Raw genomic sequence first — 23,544 nt, 5'->3', positions numbered from 1 at the left:
CGCTACCACCTTTACCGATTAGCGTAATAAAACGTAAATATTGAGTTCGCTTCCCATCTGATATTTTCGGTAATAAAATACACATCTGCAAGTCTCAAATAATGTTTGATAGGAATTGAGATATGTCTGTGTGATGGTACTCTGTGTACTTCAAACTATTGTCGGTAAAAGTTGACTTTCCTTTTTCGATTAGCATAATACAGTAAATGTAATTATTGGGTTCCCCACTGGACTGATATTTTCGGTATGATATGTATATCTGCAAGTTTCAAAAAATGTCCGATAAGATTTGAGATATGTCTGTATGATGGTACTCTGTGTACTGCAACTGTTGTAAACTTCAAACTGTTGTTGGTAAAGGACTAATTGAACATCTTACACTCTTCTTCGCAGAGAACTGAAAAAATGTAAGGGCAGTACGTAATAAGGGGAGAAATTGTGCTTTAATTTTAGTTTCCTCTTTTGAGAAGAGCAGCCATTCTCAACAACAGCTGGGAACTGTGCTCCAAGTGCCCAAGGTGTTCATCAGCTGTTGAGCTCTTAGCTCCCGAGCTACTAGCTGGGTGCCAACTGCAGCCTGGCGACAGCTGAGAGCTCCCAGCTCACAGCGCCGACTCCCAATCTTCTGGCGCCAACTCTCTCCCTGCATCAGTTTTCTCTCCTGCTACTGGCCCTCGTTTTTTTATCCACTTGCTCCCATGCCCAGCTCCCTCGTTTCCTTCTTGTACTTTTGCCAGGCTTGTGTATGGGTTAACAGAAATTAACTCTGTGAATGTGAAGTGCTGTACAGTGGAGGAGGTGATTATCTGGCCTGCCGGTTCTCCTAGACCTAAATGACTGTCATACTCCCTTAAACTTGGGAGAAATCATACTAAAAGTCCAGTGGAGGCTGGTGAGAGGTTCCTTGGTAGTTGCCCCGTCAATCGAGCCTGTTGCCGGTCCCAGGTACCGACAGACAGCCATTGGAAAGGCGTCTTGCTGGATGTGTAGTGGAGAAGGTGGCTATGCGGCCCCTTCGGCTCTTAACTCATTCTCTGTCAGACTCCCCTGAACCGGGAAGAGGCGTACAGACGGCCTTTAGGAGTCCGAAGGGGGTTTCGCCCCCGGGTAGTTACCCTTCAGTCGAGCCTGTTGTCTTAAGGTATCGACAGACAGCTATTGGAAAGGCGTCCATAGAAATGTGCATTTGTTGTCCCTATTAATACTTCAGGTGATATTCAGATGACTTTGCACTTCTCTGCTCTCCTGTAAACGGCTCAGGGAACAGGAGTGTAGTTTTATATAAGTAACTTACCAATAATTAGCTATAGTTTCTACTTTACGCGCTGATCAAAATTCAAAATTTGCAGTAGAGCTCTTTTGTTTTGGGTGTAGGCATACTGCCCCGCCCACTATCGGGGAAGAATAGGTACAACGTAGCCAAAGAGCTCAATTCGTTTCTGCCGGTTAATGACTGAACACCAATTATTAGCAGCTCTTGTTTCGTTTTCGCTGGATGGTCGGAGATTGTCCTTGGTGAAGTACTCTTTGCTTTTGGTAGCGCAGCTATCTAGCTTAGCTAGAATTTGGATTTTGTCCCGACACACTATTTAAACCCTCGGTCCTTTACATTAGGAATTTACTTTCAGCATAGGCTGGAAACGGCCGTTGAACTTTCAAACAAGGTGGTTAGGCAGTTAACTACCGTCCAGGAGGCGGGAGTACCGCCTGCCCATATGTAAACATTCCAATTTGCTTTCGGCCATCGTAGAATGCGGACGTTGTTCTTCGCTCTCTGCCTGACTACCCTTCAACTTTTGGTGGGAAATTTCCTTTCTTTCTTTGAGAATGAATGTTGATAAACCTTCTAAACCCTCCTTATCCCCAGAATATGTGTCCTGGGGTAGGAAGCAAAAGATGTAATACCTTTCGTTCTAGCGTTGACACAGACCCACACGCCCTTTGCCCAACTTGCAGGGGACGTGTGTGTTCACGCGACGCTCCTTGTAGCGACTGTTGTTCCTGGTCTCCCAAGCAATGGAAGAGGTTCGAGGGGAGGAGACGCTGCCATCGGAAGCCTGCCAAGGAATTGTCCGAGGGTAACGCCCCCGACAACTCCAGTGGTGGCTAATGCGTCGGGATCGTTCCTCCCTCTCCCTTCCTCATTCGTTTCAACGGGTGTGGAAGGACGTTGGGGGGGCGGTTGATCAGGACATCCTCTCGGGGGTCTCTTCTCACACTGGGGGTGAAATCTTTGCCCTGAAACGAGCAGAGACTTCCCAGTTTAACCCGACTGTTTCCTCAGGTTTAGGGGTGGAAGCTATGGGTCTACCTGGCGCTCCGTCACTGGAGGGCCTGGTGTCCCATCTGTCTGGCGCTCCAGTAACAACCCACTTGGCTACCGCTACCACCACCACGACCGTCACCATGTCTGTGTTCGGGAAGCTGCCTGTGATGGTGGCTTCACACCTAGACACCCAGGTTTTGGCTGCTCCTGCCTCTCACCATCCTGTGCCGCTGCTCCCTGGGTTCCTGGCCCTGCTCTCACGATCTGGGCCCTCCTATATGGTGACATTGTTGGTGCTGTATATGACTTTGCCTGCCCCTGTTGCTGACCCTGGCCTGTTCATGACTATGGTTCCGGCTCCTCACTTCCCTGTCTCTCGGCCTGGCTTGACTGCTGACACGCCTCCCGTGCCTTCGACCCTGGCTCCTGGCCTGGCTGCTCGCGCGCCACCTGTGCCTTCATCCCTTGCTCCTCCTCTGCATGTTCCTGGCTGCTGCGCTGATGTTCCTGCCCCGGTAACTGCTGGCCTGAGCACTGCCTGAGGCCGAACTGATCATATGCATCTCTCCAGGGGGCCTCTGGCGTGTCCCCCACCTGCGGGGGGAGTAACCTGGGAGGACCATGACCTGGAAGGACTTGAGGGTCCTATGCCCCAGGATCTTACATCCCTGAGTTGCAGAGGATTTTTTCAAAGATCGCATGATACAGCATACAGTGATATCAAGGAAGAGACCGTGGCTTTCCCTGTGGACCGCTTATCAGCCATCGAGTTTTTTTGATGATCCCAGAAGGAGCACTGGGTCTCGATGGGCTTGCATGGTCGAGACTTGCTGAGGGGGTTTTGGACCTGTTGAATTCTCTTGTGTCTGGACAGGAGAACTCACTTTGGCCTATCTGATCGTGCAAGAGACTTCCTCAGCCTCTCACTTGCCAGAGGAAATATTACAATCCCTCAGAGAGGACTTGGTCAACAAAACAGGTTGACCTGAATTGGTTCGTCTGTGTCCAGGTATGTTGCTTGACTGCCTCCGTGCAGAGGAGTTTCCATTTTGCAGCGGGAAGCAGCGGCAGTGGAATCACCTGCCATGGCAGCATTCCAGACAGTCTCCTGGATTGATCTTTGGTCCCTTGCTGTGGCCAAGGTCGCTTCTTCCTCTTCAGGGTCCCGTACATCTGAAGAGAAATCCACATTCAGGAGACTGATGTTGTCTGGAGGTCAGGTCATCACATACTGGACCTAGCCCACCAGACAGCTAACCTGTGGGCAAACATGGTCCTATAGAGAAGAGATGTTGTATTGTCTCAGGTTACCAGGTTTGTGGGATCAGAGTCGGCATTGGCACTTTAAAACAGACCAGTTATGGGTTCCACTTCCCTCTTCTCTAGAGGAGAGGTGGAGGCTGTGGTGGACAGGCTAAGGGTTGAAAACAACGGACAGGCTAAGGGTTGAAAACAACGACATGCTTGTTCACCAGGCAGTGGCCAAAACCTCTGGGTCCTAGTGTGGCACTGTGGCCCGACCTTTGGGTCAGGCCGGCCCTTCCTCTTCGGGTCCCAGGAAGTCCAGGCTTCCTAGGGTCCCCTAAGGAACACTCAGTCTTCTTCTGCCTCTGGTAAGAAAGGTGTGCAGTCGTGCCCCTTTCAGCTCCCTGCCTGTCCTAGGAAAGGAGGCAAGGGTAAGAAGAAGGGAGGAGGATGCTAGGGGCAGCATTCCTCCCTGCTTACTGTACTGCCATTGGTGGCGGGGTTGCTTGTCTAGCCATTGGGCAACATGACAGTGATATGAAGTGGAGACCTGGATAGTGGATGTCCTTCAGGTAGGAGATCTACTACCCTTCGAGTTTCTGCCACCCCTCACCAACGATCCGGTCCACTTCCTGACTTATGTTCCCGGCACACTGAAGGACCTCACCCTGTGGGAAGAGGTGAAAGAGATGCTGAAGAAAGGCGCTGTAGAAGTCGTGAAAGATCACTCTACAGGGTTTTACAGCCGTCTTTTTCTCGTAGAGAAAACTACAGGTGGTTGGAGACCTGTCATAGATCTTTCACCCGTGAACTGGTTTTTCTCCAGACCCGGTTCAAGATGGAAATGGCATGATCAGTACTAGATTCCATCAGAGAGTGTGACTTCATGCATTTGGTGGACTTGAAGGATGTGTATTTCCAAATTCCCATCCACCAGTCCTCTTGCAAGTACCTCCGTTTTGCCCTTAGGGAGACGATGTTCCAGTTCAGGGCACCTTGTTTCAGGCTCTTAGCTGCTCCCCAGGTGCTCACCTTTGTTTCAGCTTGGGCCCATTCACACAGGATACGTCTTCTGAGGTATCTCGATGATTGGTTAGTCCTGCTTAGCTCTTGGCCGCAGTCGCTTCAGGACAGAGACCAACTTCTTGAATTTTGTCGTAACATGGGAGTGGTGATCACCTTCAAGAAGTCTGATCTCGCACCCAGGCAAAGGGTAGAGTATTTGGGCATGCTGATAGATATGGCAGCAGCAGGAGTCTACCCCACGAATTCGTGTATCAGCAAGTTCAGAGAGGCAGCGCAGTTGTTCCTGTCACAACAGGAGCAACCGGCTCAGCAGTGGCAAGTCGTTTTTGGTCACCTGTTGTCCATGGGGAAGCTGGTCCCTCATTGGCAGCTTCACTTTTGTTCTTTTCTGTGGAGAATGGAGGAGTTTTGGTCTCCAGGGGGCTCCCCGTTCTTCCTGAATCCTCTTTCTAAGGAAATAAGTAAGGACTTAGCCTGGTGGCTAGACGACAGGAGCCTCTTAACAGGAGTGCCGTTAGGTACTTCCCCTCCCAAGATGCTTCTGTTTTTGGATGCATTGAGCGAGAGATGGGGTGCACACATGGAAGAGTTGCTGGTTTCTGGTGTGTGGAATCAGAATGACAAACACCTCCACATCAATGTCGTGGAACTTAAGGTGGCATTTTCAGAGTTGAGTGATGGGGCATTCCGTGGTGTTGAGCGACAATACCATGGTAGTGGCATATGTCAACAAGCGGGGGCGGGTGGGGATTGGTCTCCCTTCAGCTGCAGATGTTGGCGGTGCAGGTGCACGAGTAGGTAGTAGCACACTCGGTAGAGCTGTCAGCCAGGTACATTCTGGGAACCCGAAATGTAGTGGCAGACGGGCTCAGCCGCCAGGGTCAGGTGATAGGGATGGAGTAGTCCCTACACCCACACACAGCGAAAGGTTGTTTGATCTTTGGGGCCTCCCAATGATAGATCTCTTTGCAACCCAGCACAACTGAAAACTACTGGTGTTCTGTTCAATTGTGCCGGACTCATAGGCATCAATAGAAGATGCCGTTTAGCACATGTGGGGCAGTTTAGAGACCTATGCCTTTCCTCCGTTTTGTCTGATTCGTCAGGTGATCAACAGAGTCATGATCTCCCTGAATATCAGGATGACCTTGGCGTGCTCCCAAGTGGCCACATGCCGAGTGGTGTCCGGACCTGCTAGCTCTACTTTCTGAGGTGCCGAGAGAGAGATTCCCCCTTGGCACAACCTGCTATGTCAGCTGCATGTGGAGAGGTATCACCAGTTGGTGGCAGGACTGGCACTTCATACATGGAGATTATCCAGCGTCCCTTGCAAGTGAAAGGTTTTTTTCACCGCACAGCGACAGGGATGTCTGGATATCTTTGTAAGTCGTCTGTGGCTGTGCACCAGGGAAAATGGGCCGTCTTCTGTGGTTGGTGTCGTCGACGGGGTATCTCTCCGGTTGGAGCTATCCTTCTGGAGGTAGCGGACTTTCTTGTCTTTCTTTGGCGAGAGAAGCTTCTCTCAGTTTCAGCCATAAAGGGCTATAGAGCTGCCCTTGGCCAAGTCCTTTGTTTGAAGGGGGTAGATCTCTTGTCCTTTTGGGAGATCTCCATGCTTTTGAGAAGCTTCGAACAGTCTTGCCCACCCAGGGAACTCAGGCCCCTAAGTGGGATTGACTCTCATCTGGAGGAGCCTGACTTGTGCTCTGTATGAGCCTTTACGAGAGTCATCAGACAGGGATCTGACCTTTAAGACTGTTTTCATGCTTGCCCTGACATATGTTACACTCGAGTTTGTCCTACTTCATAGCGGAGACTCAGAATTCGTCGGTCCCTGACACCAGATTCAAGTAATTTTCAATCCCCTCCTTAGAGAACTTTGTTAGTGGTGATCAAGATGAGATGTTGCTGTGTCCAGTTAGGGTGCTGCTGTATTATCTTAAGAGGACTCGACATCTCAGGCCTGAGTGTTGAAGACTCTTCGTTAATACCAGCTCAACCAAAAAAGAGGTATCCAAGAACAAGATTTCTTTCTGTCTTTGTGAGACAATCAAGCAAGCATACTCTACGTCTGACGAGCTAGATGGGAGTGCGTTCTGAGTAAGGGGCTACGAGGTTAGGGGCATTGGTCTGCCCTTGCTTTCTAGAAGAACCTGTTGATTCTACAGGTATTAAGTTCCTTGTTGGACGGGTCGGTATAGTTCTCGGCTAGCACTCTGCTGGACCCGCGTTTGAGTCTCCAGCCGGCCAATGAAGAATTAGAGGAATTTATTTCTGGTGATAGAAATTCATTTCTCGGTATACTGTGGTTCGGATTCCACAAAAAGCTGTAGGTCCCATTGCTAGGTAACCAATTGGTTCTTAGCCACGTAAAATAAGTCTAATCCTTCGGGCCAGTCCTAGGAGAGCTGTTATTCAGCTCAGTGGTCTGGTTAAGCTAAGATATACTTAACTTTTTCTACAGGTATTAAGGGTGGGAGTGTGGTCCCGACTAATCATAGTCACGTCCTTGTACCTTCGGGAGCTTGCCCACAGGTCCTTGGAGACATTTTCCTTGGGTCCTGTGGTGACTGCTCAGCAAGTTGTGTATCTCATTTGGTTCCCCTAGAGGAACAGGTAGCATCTTGCCTGAGGTGTGCAGTAAATGAGAGAGAATGTGTGTGAGTGGCTGACCTCCTCACTTTTCTTTTTCATCTTTCTCCTGTAGGGCAGAGAGGCAGGTGGCAAGCCGTCACATGCTGGACAGGCATGTCATGCAGGTGAGTCTAGATAACTGAGTTCCCTGTCTATAATCTAGAGCACAACTCCATTTATGAAAGGCTACAATTTGTATACCTAGGAAAAATACAAATTACACCTGTACTTCTAAAATTTGGAATTTTAGGAACCATGTCAGTCCTTAATGTAAATTCCCCTCAAGTACCTTGCCTTGAAGACAGTTCTTATTGATCAGTGCTTGTTTGTGAACACTGACATAGTTTGCATTAAAGGCTTATTTTAAACTTTGGTTTATATACTGTGGTATGTTGAAGTGCTTTAGGATTATTTTTTATGGTTTAGATTCCTGATTTAATAGAGGATTGTCAGTGTTAACTCTTCAAAAGTTTTTCCTTCCAGGTATAGTACATGTGTTGAATATGTGTGTGTGTCAGAGGATTAAATCTCAATAGTTGGTTCCATCTCATCTGCCCTCCCAGAAGTGAAGATCTAGAACATGTGCATGAGTAACTCATGATGAGCTGGAAATCAACATTTTCGGTATTGCTAGCTTCTTGTGATAAATAATAAAACTTGCTTCAGTAACATATTTGAATGTTCATACTGTATATACAAAAACCCTCTTCCCTTTTGTATAGGTATACTATTATTGATACAATTCAGCATGTTTACGATTTATACAAATTACTTTTAAAAATTTGGCATTTTAGAAACCATGTCAGCCCTTAAAGTAAATCTCCCTCAAGTACCTTGCCTTGAACACAGTTCCTTATTGATCAATGCATCTTTATGAAGACTGACTTCATTTCCATAAAAGGCATATTTCAAAGCTTTGGTCTGTATATGCTGAAGTGCTTTAGTAATTACTTAATACTGGATCCAGGAAAGACAAGCTTGTATCAAACTGTCTGCTTGTATCAAACAAACAAATGGTGGGCTTTCAGTAATTATGCTCTGCCTCACTGGTATAGCCCAGGCCACACACACAGACCTAAGCCCACAAACTGTTCAGATCACAAGGTTTCCTTATCATTCAAACTTTATTTTATTTACAGTTTCATTGCATTAATATAAGAATAACTTCATTTTGATACAAAGTTATATCTACGCATGTAAACTGGAAAAATAACCTTTAATCATGACCACTAGATCATGAAGCATTGGAAAACGAGATAGGCTTCTTCTATTGATTCGCCAGATATTTGATTTTACTGGCATTCTTTTAAGCACACTTAAATTTCGTATTTGTGAAAATTTCTTTCTTATTGTAACCTTTATGTGTTCTATTTAAGGATGAGGGGAACTCAATGATATTTCAAACTTTTGTTGGATAAGTTATTTGGCAAAATATTCTTGAAATTGCTCTGTCACTGAGGTATTATAATGATTTGTATGCTAAAGAAAAAATGTATAAATATACAAAGTATTCTGAAAAGAAAACCACTATACTGTTGCCATGCATTAACTGAAATTTCCAATTTTCCAGCCAGTGTGGTAGTAGCTGATCTATTCACTTACCCCAGACAGCCTCACACTATTTTGAATATTCATCTTACAAGTAATTTACATGCAACAAATTTTTAGACTACCTCTTATTCACACTTGCATAGCCAGATATTTTATTTACCTACAGTGAGATAAAACATAATTATTGAAAACCCAATGTTCGTTTGTGTTTGCTCTGCATAGACAATTTGATACAAGCTCACTTGTTGTGTGTTTGTATTATTATATTATCAATATAAAACGGCGTGGTTATGATCTAAATAAGGTGTGAGGGTTCTCTGTATATTTAAGCATTAAGATGAATTACTGAAGAAATAGATTGCATCTTTATCAGAGCAAGGCTATAATATCAGAAACATTGATTTCAGACAAGCACGAGTTAGCTATGTGTATTGCCATTTCTACCTAAAACCTATGTTGGGTAGTGGACAGATAAAATGAAATAGACTATAGTTTTGGGGTCAGTAAGTATAGATGTTTTTCTTGGGAAGTTAAGAGTTTTGATCTACCAAAATTTGGCCTTTTTTTCAGAACACAGCTGAATCTCTGGGAGATTTAGATATGATCTATAATAGTACAGTATTGTAATCTAATGTCAAGTTTTGTACCATTACAGAAACAGCAATGTCTTCTCCTAACAGCCTAACTCCAGACAGTCCTAATAAGGCCTTCAGTCTCCAGGTCCCTTCCCCCATTATTACGAAGCGAAGCCGTACAAAATCTACGTGAGTTTGGTCTTTCTGTTAGATTTATTATTCATTATTTACTAGTGCTGTATTTTATAAGTTTTTTATTTTGAAAGTTTTATATTTTGGGAGGACAGGATGGATTAAGAAATCATAAAATGCTCAGAAGGAAAAGATTAGGTAAAGTTGAAGGCAATTTCTGGATAATCCACCAAGCAACTTTTGCTCTCTCATCAGCCTGTCCTGTACACTTTGAAAAACAGAAAAGTGAACAAAAAAAAAGAGGATAAATGCCTGATTGTACCCTCAGGCAAGTAGCAACATTGTGATTTTTTCTTCAAGATTGCCTGAGTAGTGCCATTTCTCTTGCTCCATGTCTTCAATGTTACGCTGGTTCGTAAGGTAAAAGGAAACCACGACGAGCCTAGCAAGCGCAGATGACTCACTGCTGGAAGAAAGCATGTGGGAGTCATTCACTTGCCTACGCATAGCCTCCCTAGACCAAGAGGGAGTGTTAGGCTACGTTCACACAGGGCAGCTTATGGAATCGTTCAAATCGCGGGCGTATCGTGGCGGTTTCCAATACTCGATTTCCTGCCAGCGATTGCCGGGCGTGTCGAGATACATATAAGTCAATGACATCGTTCACACACAGCGGTGAACCGCGTTTTTGAAGACAGCAGTGCCATCATTGGCTGTGTGTCAGCCAATGATAAAAGAGGTTGTGCGTTACCATAGCAATCCACGCCACGTCTGGTTCCCGTGATCATAGTCACACACACTATTGCATTGCTGTCACTGTTAACTATGGAGAAGGATCATTTTGATACCGATTTATTCATAAATGAAATTGCAAAACGCCCATCAATTTGGGACATGAAATCTCAGGAGTACAGAGACAGAATAGTCAAGAAAAAGGGTTGGGAAGAAATTGTGGATCTTTTCTGCACTTCTGAAGATATTAAGGAAAAACAAAACCTAGGTAAGTTAACTGAATAACAACTTTATTACTTATGTTTGTATATCATCAGTGGATATACAAAAGCATTATAACCTGAAACTCACATTTTCTTTCACTTACAATATAATTTTATATTTACATCAAACAAATTTCTAATAACTAAGAAGAGTATATTTTACCCTTTTTTGTTCTTTGTCAGACTTGAAAACTTTCCTAAATCATTCTGTCCTGCCATTCGAGTTTACCTTCATTTACAAAGCAATCTGCATATCTGTCTCGGGCAGAGGTTGCAGACATGCCTCCTCTTGGAACATGACCTTCATGTAGGCCTACTATGCATAAGTGGTTGATAAAGCATACCTATAACCATCTCTTTGCCCTTATATAGTTATGCAGTATGCAACATGCCTTTATTATATCCTCAGCAAAGTCAATGTTGACATTGAGAGGCCTATGGAATATTTTAGCTAAGATACCTAAGACATTCTATGTACCTACAGTACGTGCTCTTGACGATCTGTAATTAAATATTTTCTTCTTGTGTGACAGGTTTTTTCCACTTTATGGTCGCATAACATTTTCCATAATGCCAAAGGCCTCATCTCCAACAATTACATGAGGTAAGCATCTTGTGTCATGAGTGGAAAGGTAGGTATGTCTATCATGTAAAACTGGGTGTACCCAGTGCCGTCTTTGGCGCTGTTTGCCCCCATTCAGTCTGCCATTCAACAGCCAAACGCAAGCTATTTCTTCCACGTCCATTCTGACACTCAATGTCAAAAAAAGTGTATATATATCTATCTGTCTATCTATCTATCTATCTATCTATATATATATATATACTGTATATATACTATATATATATATGTATATATATATATATATATATATATATATATATATATATATATATATATATATATATATATATATATATATATATATATATATATATATATATATATATATATATATATATATATAAAAGAAATTACCACTGTGTGAACTATTACAGCGTTAAACGAAGCCTGGCCACCACATGATTAAAAACGCCCTGTGTGAATGTAGCCTTATGCATAAAAGGACCTGAAAGAGGAAAGAAATGAAAGGGCTCTATGGTGTCCCCGGGGTAGTTTTTTCTCACGATGCCAGCAAATGCTTCTTCATCTTCCTCTTATTCCCAAACCTTTTCCTCTGTGAAGGTAAACCACTTTGCACACTTCTTGCACAGAAAATCTGGATTGAGAGCCCTACCCCACACAAGGCACAGAACAGTGTGGCTTCCACATGGAAAACCCCCTCGATGTGGGACCACCTTGATGTGGTGAGGGGGCTCTTGAACCCAAGGAGTTTGTTCCCGAGTGTAAGTCCAAGAGTCTCATATCTAATTATAGATTTGTTTGGATTAATTTTTGTGGACTTTTCCACTTTTGCTAAAATTTATTGGACCTGTTGAATAGAGAAAAGATATCATAGCTGGGATTGGGTTTATGTCTGAAGCTGAATAGTTGGAATTGTGGTAGGACCATCAACTGCCTGATAATGTTCGGACCTACGAGTAAGAGTTAAGCCCTTCAAACAGAAGCCCTTGCAATGTTTCAACTGTTTCTAATTTGGACACCTATCTAAAGCCTGTAAAAATGATAAAGTATGCAATAACTGTTCTAGAGCTGAGCATGGAGACTGCACTCTTGATGCAAAATGCTTAAATTGTGGTATGAACCATAAACCTAGTGAGAGGATATGTCCAAACTTCAAGATTGAAGAAGCAGCCCTTAGTAAGCCTAATACAGAACACATCAGTGTTGGGTATGCCAAATGCCTAGTGAGCATAGCTTGAAATTATGCCAAAGCATTAAAAGAAAACCCTAATTTTCTCTTGCCAACAAATTCACCATCTTTTAAGGCTGAAAGAGGGTCATCCAGGCCTACCAAACTACTGTCCGAAATAAAGAAAGAGCATGTGAAGGCAAGCTCACCACTCCAGAGGGTTTTATCAACACCCTTCAAGGCAGATGCACTGCCTTCTTCACATTCTTCTCCTCTCCCCATAGACAAATCCATGTACCTCTCTAGGGCAGTATCTCTGCCTAACTTAGGAGAGGACGAACATTCTAAGGAACTACCAAAGATACCAATAGAGGGGGAGGTGTCTAGACCAGGTAGCTTCCCATCCTACCGTAAAAGAGAGAGACCTCCATCACTTTCCCCAAGGTCATAAAACCAAAATATCCAATAGATATGAAGTAATTTCTTCAATTGACAATGAACCAAATGACTTTATCATCCACAAAGTCAGTGCTGATGTTGATTGGTCTTCTAGCCAGATCACTAAAGAACCAAAAAAAAACAGATTAGTGTGAAGCCCAAGGTATCAAGATGAAAATTGAATCCAAAAAATTTATGTAACCCAAAAATTGCTAATGAAAAGACCTCTTCCAGAGTCTCTTCCAAAAAATAAACCATTTTCGTGTCTAACATCATACAATGGAATTGTCAAGGTCTGAGGCTAAATATGAAGAGCTGAAACTACTCATCCATGAATACTCTCCTATTACTGTTTGTCTACAAGAGAGCAAGCTGGACAGCAATACGCCTTGTCCAAGGGAATATGTTAGTTATAGGACTTATGACCAACAAATGGGGAGCCATGGTGGAAGCCTCATTTATGTTCGCCACGATGTCCCACAAATACCCTTTACTTCATATACTCCTCTGCAGGCAGTGGCTGTACAAATTGACATTTGGAGAAGATATACTATTTGCTCTATATACTTGCCCCTTAATGAAAATATTGCATATGATGATCTTACCACAGTAATACACCAACTCCCTCGACCATTCTTATTACATGGAGACATGAGTGGTAGACACCCATTATAGGGTGATGTTTCAGCAAACACCAGGGGTAATATTATCTCTACATTCATAGAAAATGAAGACATAGGGATCCTCAACACAGGAGAACTTACTCTTTTCCATATACAAACAGGCACCTTGTCATGTATTGACCATTCGATTGTGAGTTCTATCTGCATTATGGACTTGAACTGGAGAACATTGGATGATTGGCATAGTAGCAGTCAGGTATCAATTATAATAAACACTAGCAATAGTCCACCAATGCCTACATCCCCTTGGTGGAACCTGGACAAAGCTGACTGGATTAAATTTCAAGAGCCTAGTGAAATTGAAGGGAATGCAGATGAATTTCAAAGTACTGATGATGCTATTGACCTGCTAAATGGAACTCTTCATACAGCAATTATAAACTCTATCCCTAAAACTACAGGTTTCTTGAGAAGGACCAGTCCCTTGGTAGTCATCAGAACTCCAGGTTCTGCAGAGGGTTACCAGACAAGCTCTTACTCGATACCGCAGGCATCGTACAGAAGAAAATATGATTATATACAAGAAATCATGAGCACAATTCCTCCGTGCAACAAAAGCAGCAAGACGTCAGTCTTTGTCAATTTTGTATCCTCAGTTAACAACAGAATGCCACCTTCAGCTGTCTGGAGAAAAGTCCAGAAGATAGCAGGAAAATTCACACCAAATCCACCTCCAGTTTTCAGAGTGGATAGTCACTTCATGACTGGTGCAGTAGAAGTTAGTAATGCTCTGGCAGAGCACTTTGCCAGTGTATCACAAAAGTCAGAACCTGCTCCTGGTTTTCATTATAGAAACCGAAAAGAACAGAAACCCCTTGACTTTACAGCAAATAAAGATGAGTCATATAATATGCCTTTTAATGAAAAGGAGTTTGATTCAGCTCTAGCTTCTTGTAATGATACAGCCCCAGGCCCTGATGACATTCCTTATGCTATGATAAGGCACGTATCAATAAACACAAAGCTTTTTATTTTAAGTGTTGTAAACAGGATATGGCGTGACACTAGTTACCCAACTGTATGATTACTAGCACTTATTTTATGCTTTATAAAGCCTGGTAAGGATAAGTTTTTACCAACATGCTACCAACCAATTGCACTAACTTGTCGTCTGTGCATTTAATAATGGAAAAGATGGTCAATGCAAGGCTTGTCTGGATCTTGAAAAAAAAGGGCATTTTATCACGTGCACAGTGTGGATTTCGAAAATTGCAGTCAACAACAGATGCTCCAGTCCGTCTTGAGTAATCTATTTGTGAGTCATTTGCATCCAAGCAGCATCATCTTCTTCATTTTAACATGACAGTATTTTTTGACTTTGCAAAGGCATATGACACTGCTTGGAGATGTGGAATTCTTAAAGTTATTTATGAATGCGGATTAAGAGGGGAGTTGCCATTATTCCTGAGAGCATTTTTAACACACAGACACTTCAGGTAAGAGTAGGTGATACTCTTTCTGAAAGAAAATGCCAAGTGTAAGGAGTCCCTCAAGGTAGCGTCTCAGCGTTACTCTGTTTCCCTTGGCAATAAATGGCATCTCTGCAATTATTCCTCATGATGTCCTTCATAAAATTTTTGTGGATGATATTTCCATATTATTTTCTGGAGCAAGAATGTCCACAATTGAGAGAAAACTTCAGTTGACAATTGATCAAATAACCAAATGGGCAGATTTGAATGGCTTCAAGTTCTCAAATGGCAAAACTATTGCAGTTCATTTCTGCTGCATTCGTGGACGACATCCTGATCCCGATGTATATCTTAAAGGACAAAGAATCCCATGTGTAGAAGGAACCTGATTTTTAGGCTTAGTTTTTGACCGAAGGTTGACGTGGGCTTCACATCTTAAGATGCTGAAAGCTAAATGCCTAGAAATTTTAAATATCTTTAAAGTCCTAGCACACACATCCTGGGGAGCTGATCGCATAATACTTCTTTGATTGTACAAAGCCCTTATACTATTTAAGTTGTTATATGGTTGTGAAATATATTCTTCAGCCACCCCTAATTGTTTAAGGATTTTAGACTCTGCACCATTCTGGCATTAGACTAGCCACAGGTGCTTTTAAAACTTCACCCATTCCAAGTCTGTTTGTTGATGCTGGAGAACTGCCTCTAGAACTGTATTGTCAGTCTTCTGTCATCAGATACTGGTACAGGTTGCAAAGACTTCCGGGCTTTCATGCATCTCAAACAGTGCATAGAGAGAATTTCTTTGGCTACTATAAGGCTCATCCTAAATCAGTGCAACCTTACAGATATAAGAGTAAAACAACTGTTGAATAGCCTGAATCTGACCAGTAGTGGAGTGATTCCCTTTAGGAATCCAACAACCCTTCCCTGGAAGTTGCCAGTACAGGCAGTCCTCGGTTATCGGCGGGGGTTCTGTTCTTGGGGGTGTGATGATAACCGAAAATCACCACTAACCGAAAGCTGGCAATTTCTGATGCTTTTTCAGTGATTTTTGGGCTTATCGGCGCCGAAGTTCCAATTTTCAGTTATCAGGGCCTCTGTTAGGTATGTATTGGCGCCAATACCCAATTATCGGCGCCGATAAGCGGAAATCGGCGATTTTCGGCCCCAAAAATTGGCGATTTTCATCGCTAGACAAGCGCCATATAACTGGATCACCATTAACCGAGCCCACCGTTAACCGGGGACTGCCTGCAGTCTCTTTCTGTCATTATTTACGGGCTTTAAGAGAAATATGGCAGAAGAAGAAATTTGATCCATTTTCTTTGAACGTTCAGAATGTCATTGAAATTGTAATTTTACTTATAGAACTTACCTGGTAGTTACATATAGCTGTCGTCTCTGATGTCACGGCAGAATTTTAAATTTCGCGCTAGCGCTTAAACACCTAGGTGATCCCTCTACCAGCGCCCTCTATAGGTAACAAGGAACTATTCCAACAATGTTCTAGAACCCATTAAGTTTTCTGCCGAGAGACCGGCAACACGGTCTCGTTTTTTGGTTGAATTTTTTGTCTGCAAGTTATACTTAAGTATATCTTTGTGGTTTTTTGCTAGCTAGCGCTTTGCAATTTGTGGTTGGAATTAATTCATTGTACAATATGTCTGATTCTGGTTCTCAGTATAGATATTGTGCTTTAGGCTGTAGGACTCGATTGCCTAAGGCAGCTATCGACCCCCATTCAGTTTGCTCTTCATGTAGGGGTAAATTTTGTAATTCAGAGAATACATGTGAGGAATGTATGCATCTAACAACGGATGAATGGTCAGCCTTAGAGAAATATCTACGAAAGTTAGAAAAGGACAGAGTTAGGAAGGCTTCGCAGAGGTCATCATCTGCTAAGTCTGTAGGGCAGGTAATTCAATCTGTTAACCCCTCTCCTATTAACTCTCCTTTGTCCGACCCTGTTGATCCCAATCCTATCACCGTGTCAGAGTTAAAAGTCCAGATGGACACTAAATTTTCAGCAGTGCTTTCGGCCATCCAGACGATGGGCCAAGCCATTGAAAAGTTGGCTCCTCGAAGTGAAGTGTTAGTGGAGGAGGTGTCTGTTCGGCCCACTCGTTCTCCCAGGTCTAGACCTCTGTCGGACTCCCCTGGTTCAGGGGGAGGGCATGTTGAAAGCCGAAAGGAGGCGAGTGGGGCTTGCTCCCGAACAGTCACCCCCTCAAGTATTCCTGTGGTGCTATCCCAGGATGCTTCTGCACGCCATAGAAAAGGCGCTGCTGGGGATGTGTCTTCTAGTGGTGCTGATTCTTTGACTCCTCCTCGAAGTGGGCGCTTCAAGCATTCTTCTCGCCCTCTCAAGAGGTCTCGTGCCGTCTCTCCTGCAGCGATTCCCAAGAAAAGATCGTTGACGGATCCACAAGCGGGCTGTAGCTTCTGGGAGGATCCTGAAGCTTTTTCCTCCTCCTCTTCAGTGGATCCGCCCCCTCGTCGGAAGGAACCTACGCGTACCATTGCTAGTAATAAGTGTGATTTCGTATCAGGAGCGTCTACATCTCGTCCAGCTTCATCACAGATAGTGCCTCCTCCTACTACCGGTCAACAAGATCCCCATTTTGTCGCTCAAGTTACGGACAAATTGACGGGTCTTATTCAGTTCTTTTGCGGCGCTTGTGCTGCTTCGGGAGCACCTGTTGCGGAGGCACTTCCTTTGAATGCGCCACAAGTCTTGGCGCAAGAGCCTCCCACTTTGCATGCACCAGTGAAGAGGCTCAACCAGGCGCTTCAGCATTCTTCTCTGGCTCGGATACGCCACGTTCTGTTGGCGGCGCCACTTCAGCTTGGCACGGCGCCACTTCAGCATGGCGCGCGCCACTTCAGCATGGCGCGCCACACCTGATGGATTCGGCGCCACATCGGCATGGTCGCAAGACTTTCGATTCCATGCGACCTACGTTTCGTCAGGAAACAGTTCCTGCACACCAATTGTCTCCTGTCTCTTCTGAAGAAGAGGAAAATGAAGATGTAGAAATGGAAGAGGACATTCCAGGAATCAAGGAGAAATCTTCTGGTTATAAGAAGTTACTCAAGTTTTTCATTGAGAACTTTGGGGACTCTTTTAAGCCTTCGACTCCGTCATCTCCCAGATCGCAGTTTAAGAGGGACAACGCCTCGGATCCAGCTCCTTTTACATGCCTAGTTTTGGCGATTTCAGCCAGGAAGGCTATCAAGAAGATTAATTCCTGGCTCTCAGACAAGAGAGAGCAAGGCAAAAGTATGTTTTGTCTTCCACCCTCCAGATTGGCTCATTGCAGCCGCATGTGGTACGAGACTGGAGAACGTTTTTCCTTGGGTGTGTCTGCCTCCGCTCAAGGGGACTTCTCCATTCTCGTGGATTCAAGTTGTCGCACAGCTCTTCAATCAGCGAAGATCTTCTTCACGCAGTCGGAGTTGGATCATCTTCTCAAGAGTATTTTCGCTGTTGTGGAGGTCATCAGTTTCCTAGATTGGTCAGTGGCGGCTCTGGCTAGGAAAGTCAAAGAATTTGGACTTTCGGATGCGCAGTTGACGGATTTCACTTGATAGTTGACTGCATAGACAAGGGAGTATGCGATAGTGCCTTGGAGCTAACTTCGGTTTTTGCAACCGGAGTTCTGAAGAAACGACAACTCAGGTGCTCTTTTTTTTTTTGAAGGGTGTTTCCCGCAGCCAGATGTCTGGTCTCCTCTTTGCCCCTTTGTTGAAGGACCACTTGTTCCCGAAGGAATTAGTTCGAGAGACTGCTGAAGCTCTCACGCAAAAAGCAACACAGGACCTGTTGGCTCAGTCAGCAAAGAAACCGAAGAAGACTAGTCCTGTAGCTACTTCCGCCAAAACCTCGGTGTTTTCAGACACTTCCAAGACGTTCAAGGGCAAGTCTGCTTCTCGGCCCTTTTCCAAGTTCCATGGGAAAGGGAAATCCTCTACTCGACCTTCCAATTTTCAACAGAAGAAATGAGTGTGCTGTCCTCCACATAGCAGTAGGTGCCAGACTCCAGTCGTTCTCGGAGGCCTGGCAAAAGGTCACTCAAGATCCTTGGACCTTACAGGTGATTTGGGAAGGGTACTCCATCCCATTCCAACAAAAGCCCCCGTTGTCGGACGCCCAGTCGCTTTTCAAGCGTGCTCCAACGACTCTCAGAAGTTTTGCGCCCTTCGAGAAGAAGTAGAAGCACTACTAAGGAAACAAGCCATCAAATTAGTGCCGACCCCATGCTCTCCGGGGTTTTACAACCGCCTCTTTTTAGTTTCGAAGGCGTCGGGAGGTTGGAGGCCAGTTCTAGACGTGAGCGCATTGAACGTTTTTGTAAAAAGACGAAATTTTCGATGGAGACGACAGAGTCGGTGTTGGCATCTCTTCAACCGGCGACTGGATGGTCTTGATAGACCTCCAGGATGCGTACTTCTGTTCCAGTCCATCAGGAATCAAGGAAGTTCCTGAGGTTTGTTTTCCAAGGCAAAGTATTCCAGTTCAGAGCTCTTTGTTTTGGACTGTCAACTGCACCTCAGGTGTTTACAAGAGTTCTGTCAACGGTGGCGAAGAATCTTCACTTGCAAGGAATAAGGATGTCAATGTATCTGGACGACTGGCTTATGAAAGCACACTCCAAAGCCAAATGTGTGGAGGACCTAATAAAGACATTATCTCTGGCAAAGGAACTAGGTCTACTAGTCAATGTTCCGAAATCGTCCCTCTCACCATCACAACAGATGGTTTATTTGGGAGTGAGGATGGACTCTCTGACTTTTCGGGCTTCTCCATCAATACGGAGAGTAGAGTCTTGTCTAAGCATGATAGACGACTTTCTACATCGCGAGGTTTGCTCAGCCAACCAGTGGATGAGCTTGCTGGGGACTTTAGCCTCGATGGAGAAGTTCGTAAAACTGGGGAGACTCAAGATGAGGCCTCTGCAGTTTTATCTACAAAGCCAATGGCCACGCAAAACCCATCCGGATTCCTTTCTTTTCAAGATCTCAGATCGGATCAAGAAGGAGCTGGTCTGGTGGAATTCAAGAGAAAGACTAGAGGAGGGAATTTCTCTTTATATCAAGAACCCAGACCTCACACTCTTGTCAGACGCTTCGGATCAGGGGTGGGGAGCGACTTTAGACAACAAGGAATGTTCGGGCCAGTGGCAGGAAGAACAGAAGGAACTGCACATAAATGTTAAAGAACTGAAAGCGGTACATCTAGCCTTGATGCAATTTCAACAAGAGGTAAAAGGCAAGGTAATTCTAGTTCAGTCGGACAACACGACAGCTCTTGCTTATATCAAAAAGCAGGGGGGCACTCATTCCTTCTCCCTGTATCAGACGACCAAGGAACTTTTAGAATGGTCGGAAGAGAACGAGGTCACGTTATTGACCAGGTTCATAAAAGGCGAGAGGAATGTAACAGCGGATCTCTTAAGCAGGAAGAATCAAGTCTTGCCCACGGAATGGACCTTACATCCGCAGGTTTGCAAACAGTTGTGGAATCTGTGGGGTTGTCCGCTAATAGACCTGTTTGCAACAGACAGAACAAAACGCCTCCCCGTATATTGCTCCCCAGATCCGGACGACAAGGCACTTTGGGTGGATGCAATGACAATGAGTTGGGATTGCCTGGAACTTTACGCTTTTCCACCTTTCAAAATTATCAGGAAGGTCCTGGAAAAATTCAGGAACCACAAGAACACCAAGATGACACTAATTGTTCCATTCTGGCCATCGAGGAGTGGTTCCCAGATCTTCTCCTCCTTCTCGCAGATTTTCCAGGATCCTCCCGTCGAGGAAAGATCTACTCAGACAGCCCCACTTCCTGAGGTTCCATCAGAACTTGTCTGCTCTACGGCTTGTCGCCTGCAGACTGTCGAGCGACTCCTCAGGAAGAGAGGCTTTTCAAAGGAGGTTGCAAGCGCTATTGCGCGACCCAGAAGAAAGTCTTCGGACGCAGTATACCAGGCAAGATGGAGTCAGTTTAGAGACTGGTGCAATAGACATGGAGTTTCGTCTTCTAAAACCTCTCTAAATCAAATAGCGAAGTTCTTGCTATCCCTTTATAAGGAAAAAGGATTGTCTTTGAGCACAATTAAGGGGTATCGATCAATGCTTGCGTCGGTATTTAAGCACAGAGGTCTAGACATCTCGAACAATCAGGATCTAACGGATTTGCTTAAGTCTTTTAATACCTCGAAGACGATAGTTCCTAAACAAATAGCATGGAATTTGGACATCGTTCTTAAATGGATTTGTTCAGATCAATTCGAACCTTTGGCAAATGTCTCGTTGAGAAATTTGACTAAGAAAACTATTTTTCTAGTAGCACTCGCAACAGCCAGGAGGGTGAGTGAGGTTCATGCCTTGGACAAAACTATTGGTTTCGCTCAAGGAAAAGCTGTATGTTCTTCCTCTCTTAGGTTCTTAGCGAAGAACGAAGAGCCTTTCAGATCTTGTGGGAGAAGGAGAACAAGAGAGATTGTTGTGCCCGGTGAGAGCCTTAAAGTTCTATATTCACCGAACAAAGGGAATCAGGGGCTCTTCGGAGAACTTGTGGTGTTCTGTGAGAAACCCGACAAGACCACTTTCCAAGAATGCTCTTGCTTTCTTCTTAAGAGAAGTTATTTCGGAAGCCCATGGGAATTGTCAGGACTCAGACACAGGAATTCTGAAAGTGAGAGCACATGAGATAAGAGCTGTAGCTACATCTTTAGCTTTCAGGCACAATCTCTCAGTGCAAAAGATTGTGAATTCTACGTTTTGGCGATGTAAGTCGGTCTTCGCATCGCATTACTTGTCAGAATTGAAGACAGATTTTGACAATGGCAGTACCTTAGGGCCTTTAGTAATTACTGACACGGTGGTGGGTGAGGGAGAAAGAGGGGCAATCCTATCCGACTAACATTTTCTCCTTGATGTTGGAAATTGGGTTTGGTTGCGTCGTCTGTAGGTACTATGTTTGATGGTTTAGGAGTACCTACAGTCTTTTTAATTTTGTGGTTGAAAGTTTTTAATTTTAATATTATGGTGATAGAGGTGATCCCTTATTGTTAATTTGGTACTGCGCCCAGAGCAAGGGCATACTAAGTCTTGTCCATCACGGCGTTGTCCTCTACGGCAATTACTAACAGATTGTATCTGACACCCGGATCCTTTATATCCTGTCTATACAATCGAGGGATAAGCAGACTACAGAGGCAGTAACCGCTGAGTCAGCAATCCTTCAAGGTAAGGAACTAAAATTCATGTTTTGATTTCTAACAATGTATGTGGCTGACAAGGTCCCACCTCCACTAAAGGTGCCAGTCAGCTATATGTAACTACCAGGTAAGTTCTATAAGTAAAAATGATATTTTTATGATAAAATAAGGTTTTACTTATACTTACCTGGTAGTTACATGAGTAAACCCGCCCACCTCCCCTCTCATGTCAAGTGGGCATAAAACTTAATGGGTTCTAGAACATTGTTGGGATAGTTCCTTGTTACCTATAGAGGGCGCTGGTAGAGGGATCACCTAGGTGTTTATAGCACTAGCGCGAAATTTAAAATTCTGCCATGACGTCAGAGACGACAGCTATATGTAACTACCAGGTAAGTATAAGTAAAACCTTATTTTATCATAAAAATATAATTTTTATATTCACAGATGGATCCAAATCCAATGCTGGCATTGGATTAGGAGTACATTCTAATGGTTTTAATTGTAGGGGTGCTCTTCCTCTAGAGGCATCAAATGTTACAGCAGAGCTTTATGGGATTGTAACTGCTGTTGAAAAAATAGCTACAATGGAAGATGACAATTTTACAATTTTTAGTGATGCAAAAGCATTTTACAGGCTTTAGTGCATTTTAATCCAACCAACCCTTTAGTTTTAGATTCTAGAGTGGCTTGTCATCATTGAGCGCAGAAGTATCAGAGTGGAATTTTGCTGGGTTCCAGCACATGTTGGTGTTCCTGGAAATGAAGAGGTTGGTGTATTGGCAAAAACAGCTGCAGCAGAACTACTTTGCTTCCAGGGAGATATCCAGTATTACACAGTGATTTCTGGCCGAATATCGGGTGATCTCTTTGTGATATTGGGCAACAGCGTTGGGACTCTGTAGATCAGAATAAGATGAGAGAGATGAAAAGTGTCATATCTCCTTGGAAGTACTGTATAACTTTATGCTCCAAAGATGGGAAACTGCCCTCTGTCATCTTCGCATTGGCCATACTTGTTTAACACAGGAGTTTTTGATGATGTGCAGGCCTTGCCCATACTGTAAGGACTATTTAGTCCCCTTGACTGTAAAGCATTTGTTGGTCAGATACCCCAGTCTTGGGGATTTAAGAGTTTGATACCTCTCTGTGGAGAGGATGTGATGTATGTTACTAGTGGCATTTTTAAATATATTTTAGAAGCTGGAGTTTTACATAAGATATAATTTTATTTCCTACAAGTTTTAATTATATTATAAATATATACTACACTATGTAGTCCTTTAATTAACATCTACGTCAATGACCATAGAAGCCACAATGCCTGATAACTTACAAATCATTCATTCATTCATTCATTCCACAAGGAAAAGGGACATGAACCATCCATACATGCAATCATGCCATCACAATGACATTATTCAAGTTTTTTCTTTAGAAGGAAAAACAGAACCAAACAAATATGAAGCATTCTAAACTTAGCAGTTAAGTGTGGCACAGCATGTTGTCCTCACCAGACGGTGACCGAAGAAGTGCTTGGTGTTGGCTCGTGAATGGGGGAATTTTGTTACTCACTCTCCTATCACCAATTAACTATCGTGTTCATA

At 43.9% G+C, this 23,544-nt stretch overlaps 1 protein-coding gene across 4 annotated transcripts in view; it reads left to right on the top strand.

Moving 5' to 3' along the window:
• The window catches only part of LOC136850259 (cold shock domain-containing protein CG9705), a 115,421-nt gene that overhangs the window by 15,179 nt on the left and 76,698 nt on the right, over positions 1–23,544 (top strand). For 3 of the 4 annotated variants that reach the window (XM_067123935.1, XM_067123933.1, XM_067123932.1), the window contains exon 2: positions 9,378–9,486. In XM_067123935.1, coding sequence (XP_066980036.1) covers positions 9,386–9,486 — 101 coding nt within the window. In that variant the 5' untranslated portion in view covers positions 9,378–9,385. Of the gene's footprint in view, positions 1–7,654; positions 7,796–9,377; positions 9,487–23,544 lie in introns of all 4 variants that reach the window. The other variant, XM_067123934.1, reaches the window with a different exon arrangement.

The sequence above is a fragment of the Macrobrachium rosenbergii genome, chromosome 21 (assembly GCF_040412425.1).
Source record: "Macrobrachium rosenbergii isolate ZJJX-2024 chromosome 21, ASM4041242v1, whole genome shotgun sequence".
NCBI classification, from domain to species: Eukaryota; Metazoa; Arthropoda; class Malacostraca; order Decapoda; family Palaemonidae; genus Macrobrachium; species Macrobrachium rosenbergii.
This window is presented reverse-complemented; position numbering and strand designations above follow the sequence as displayed.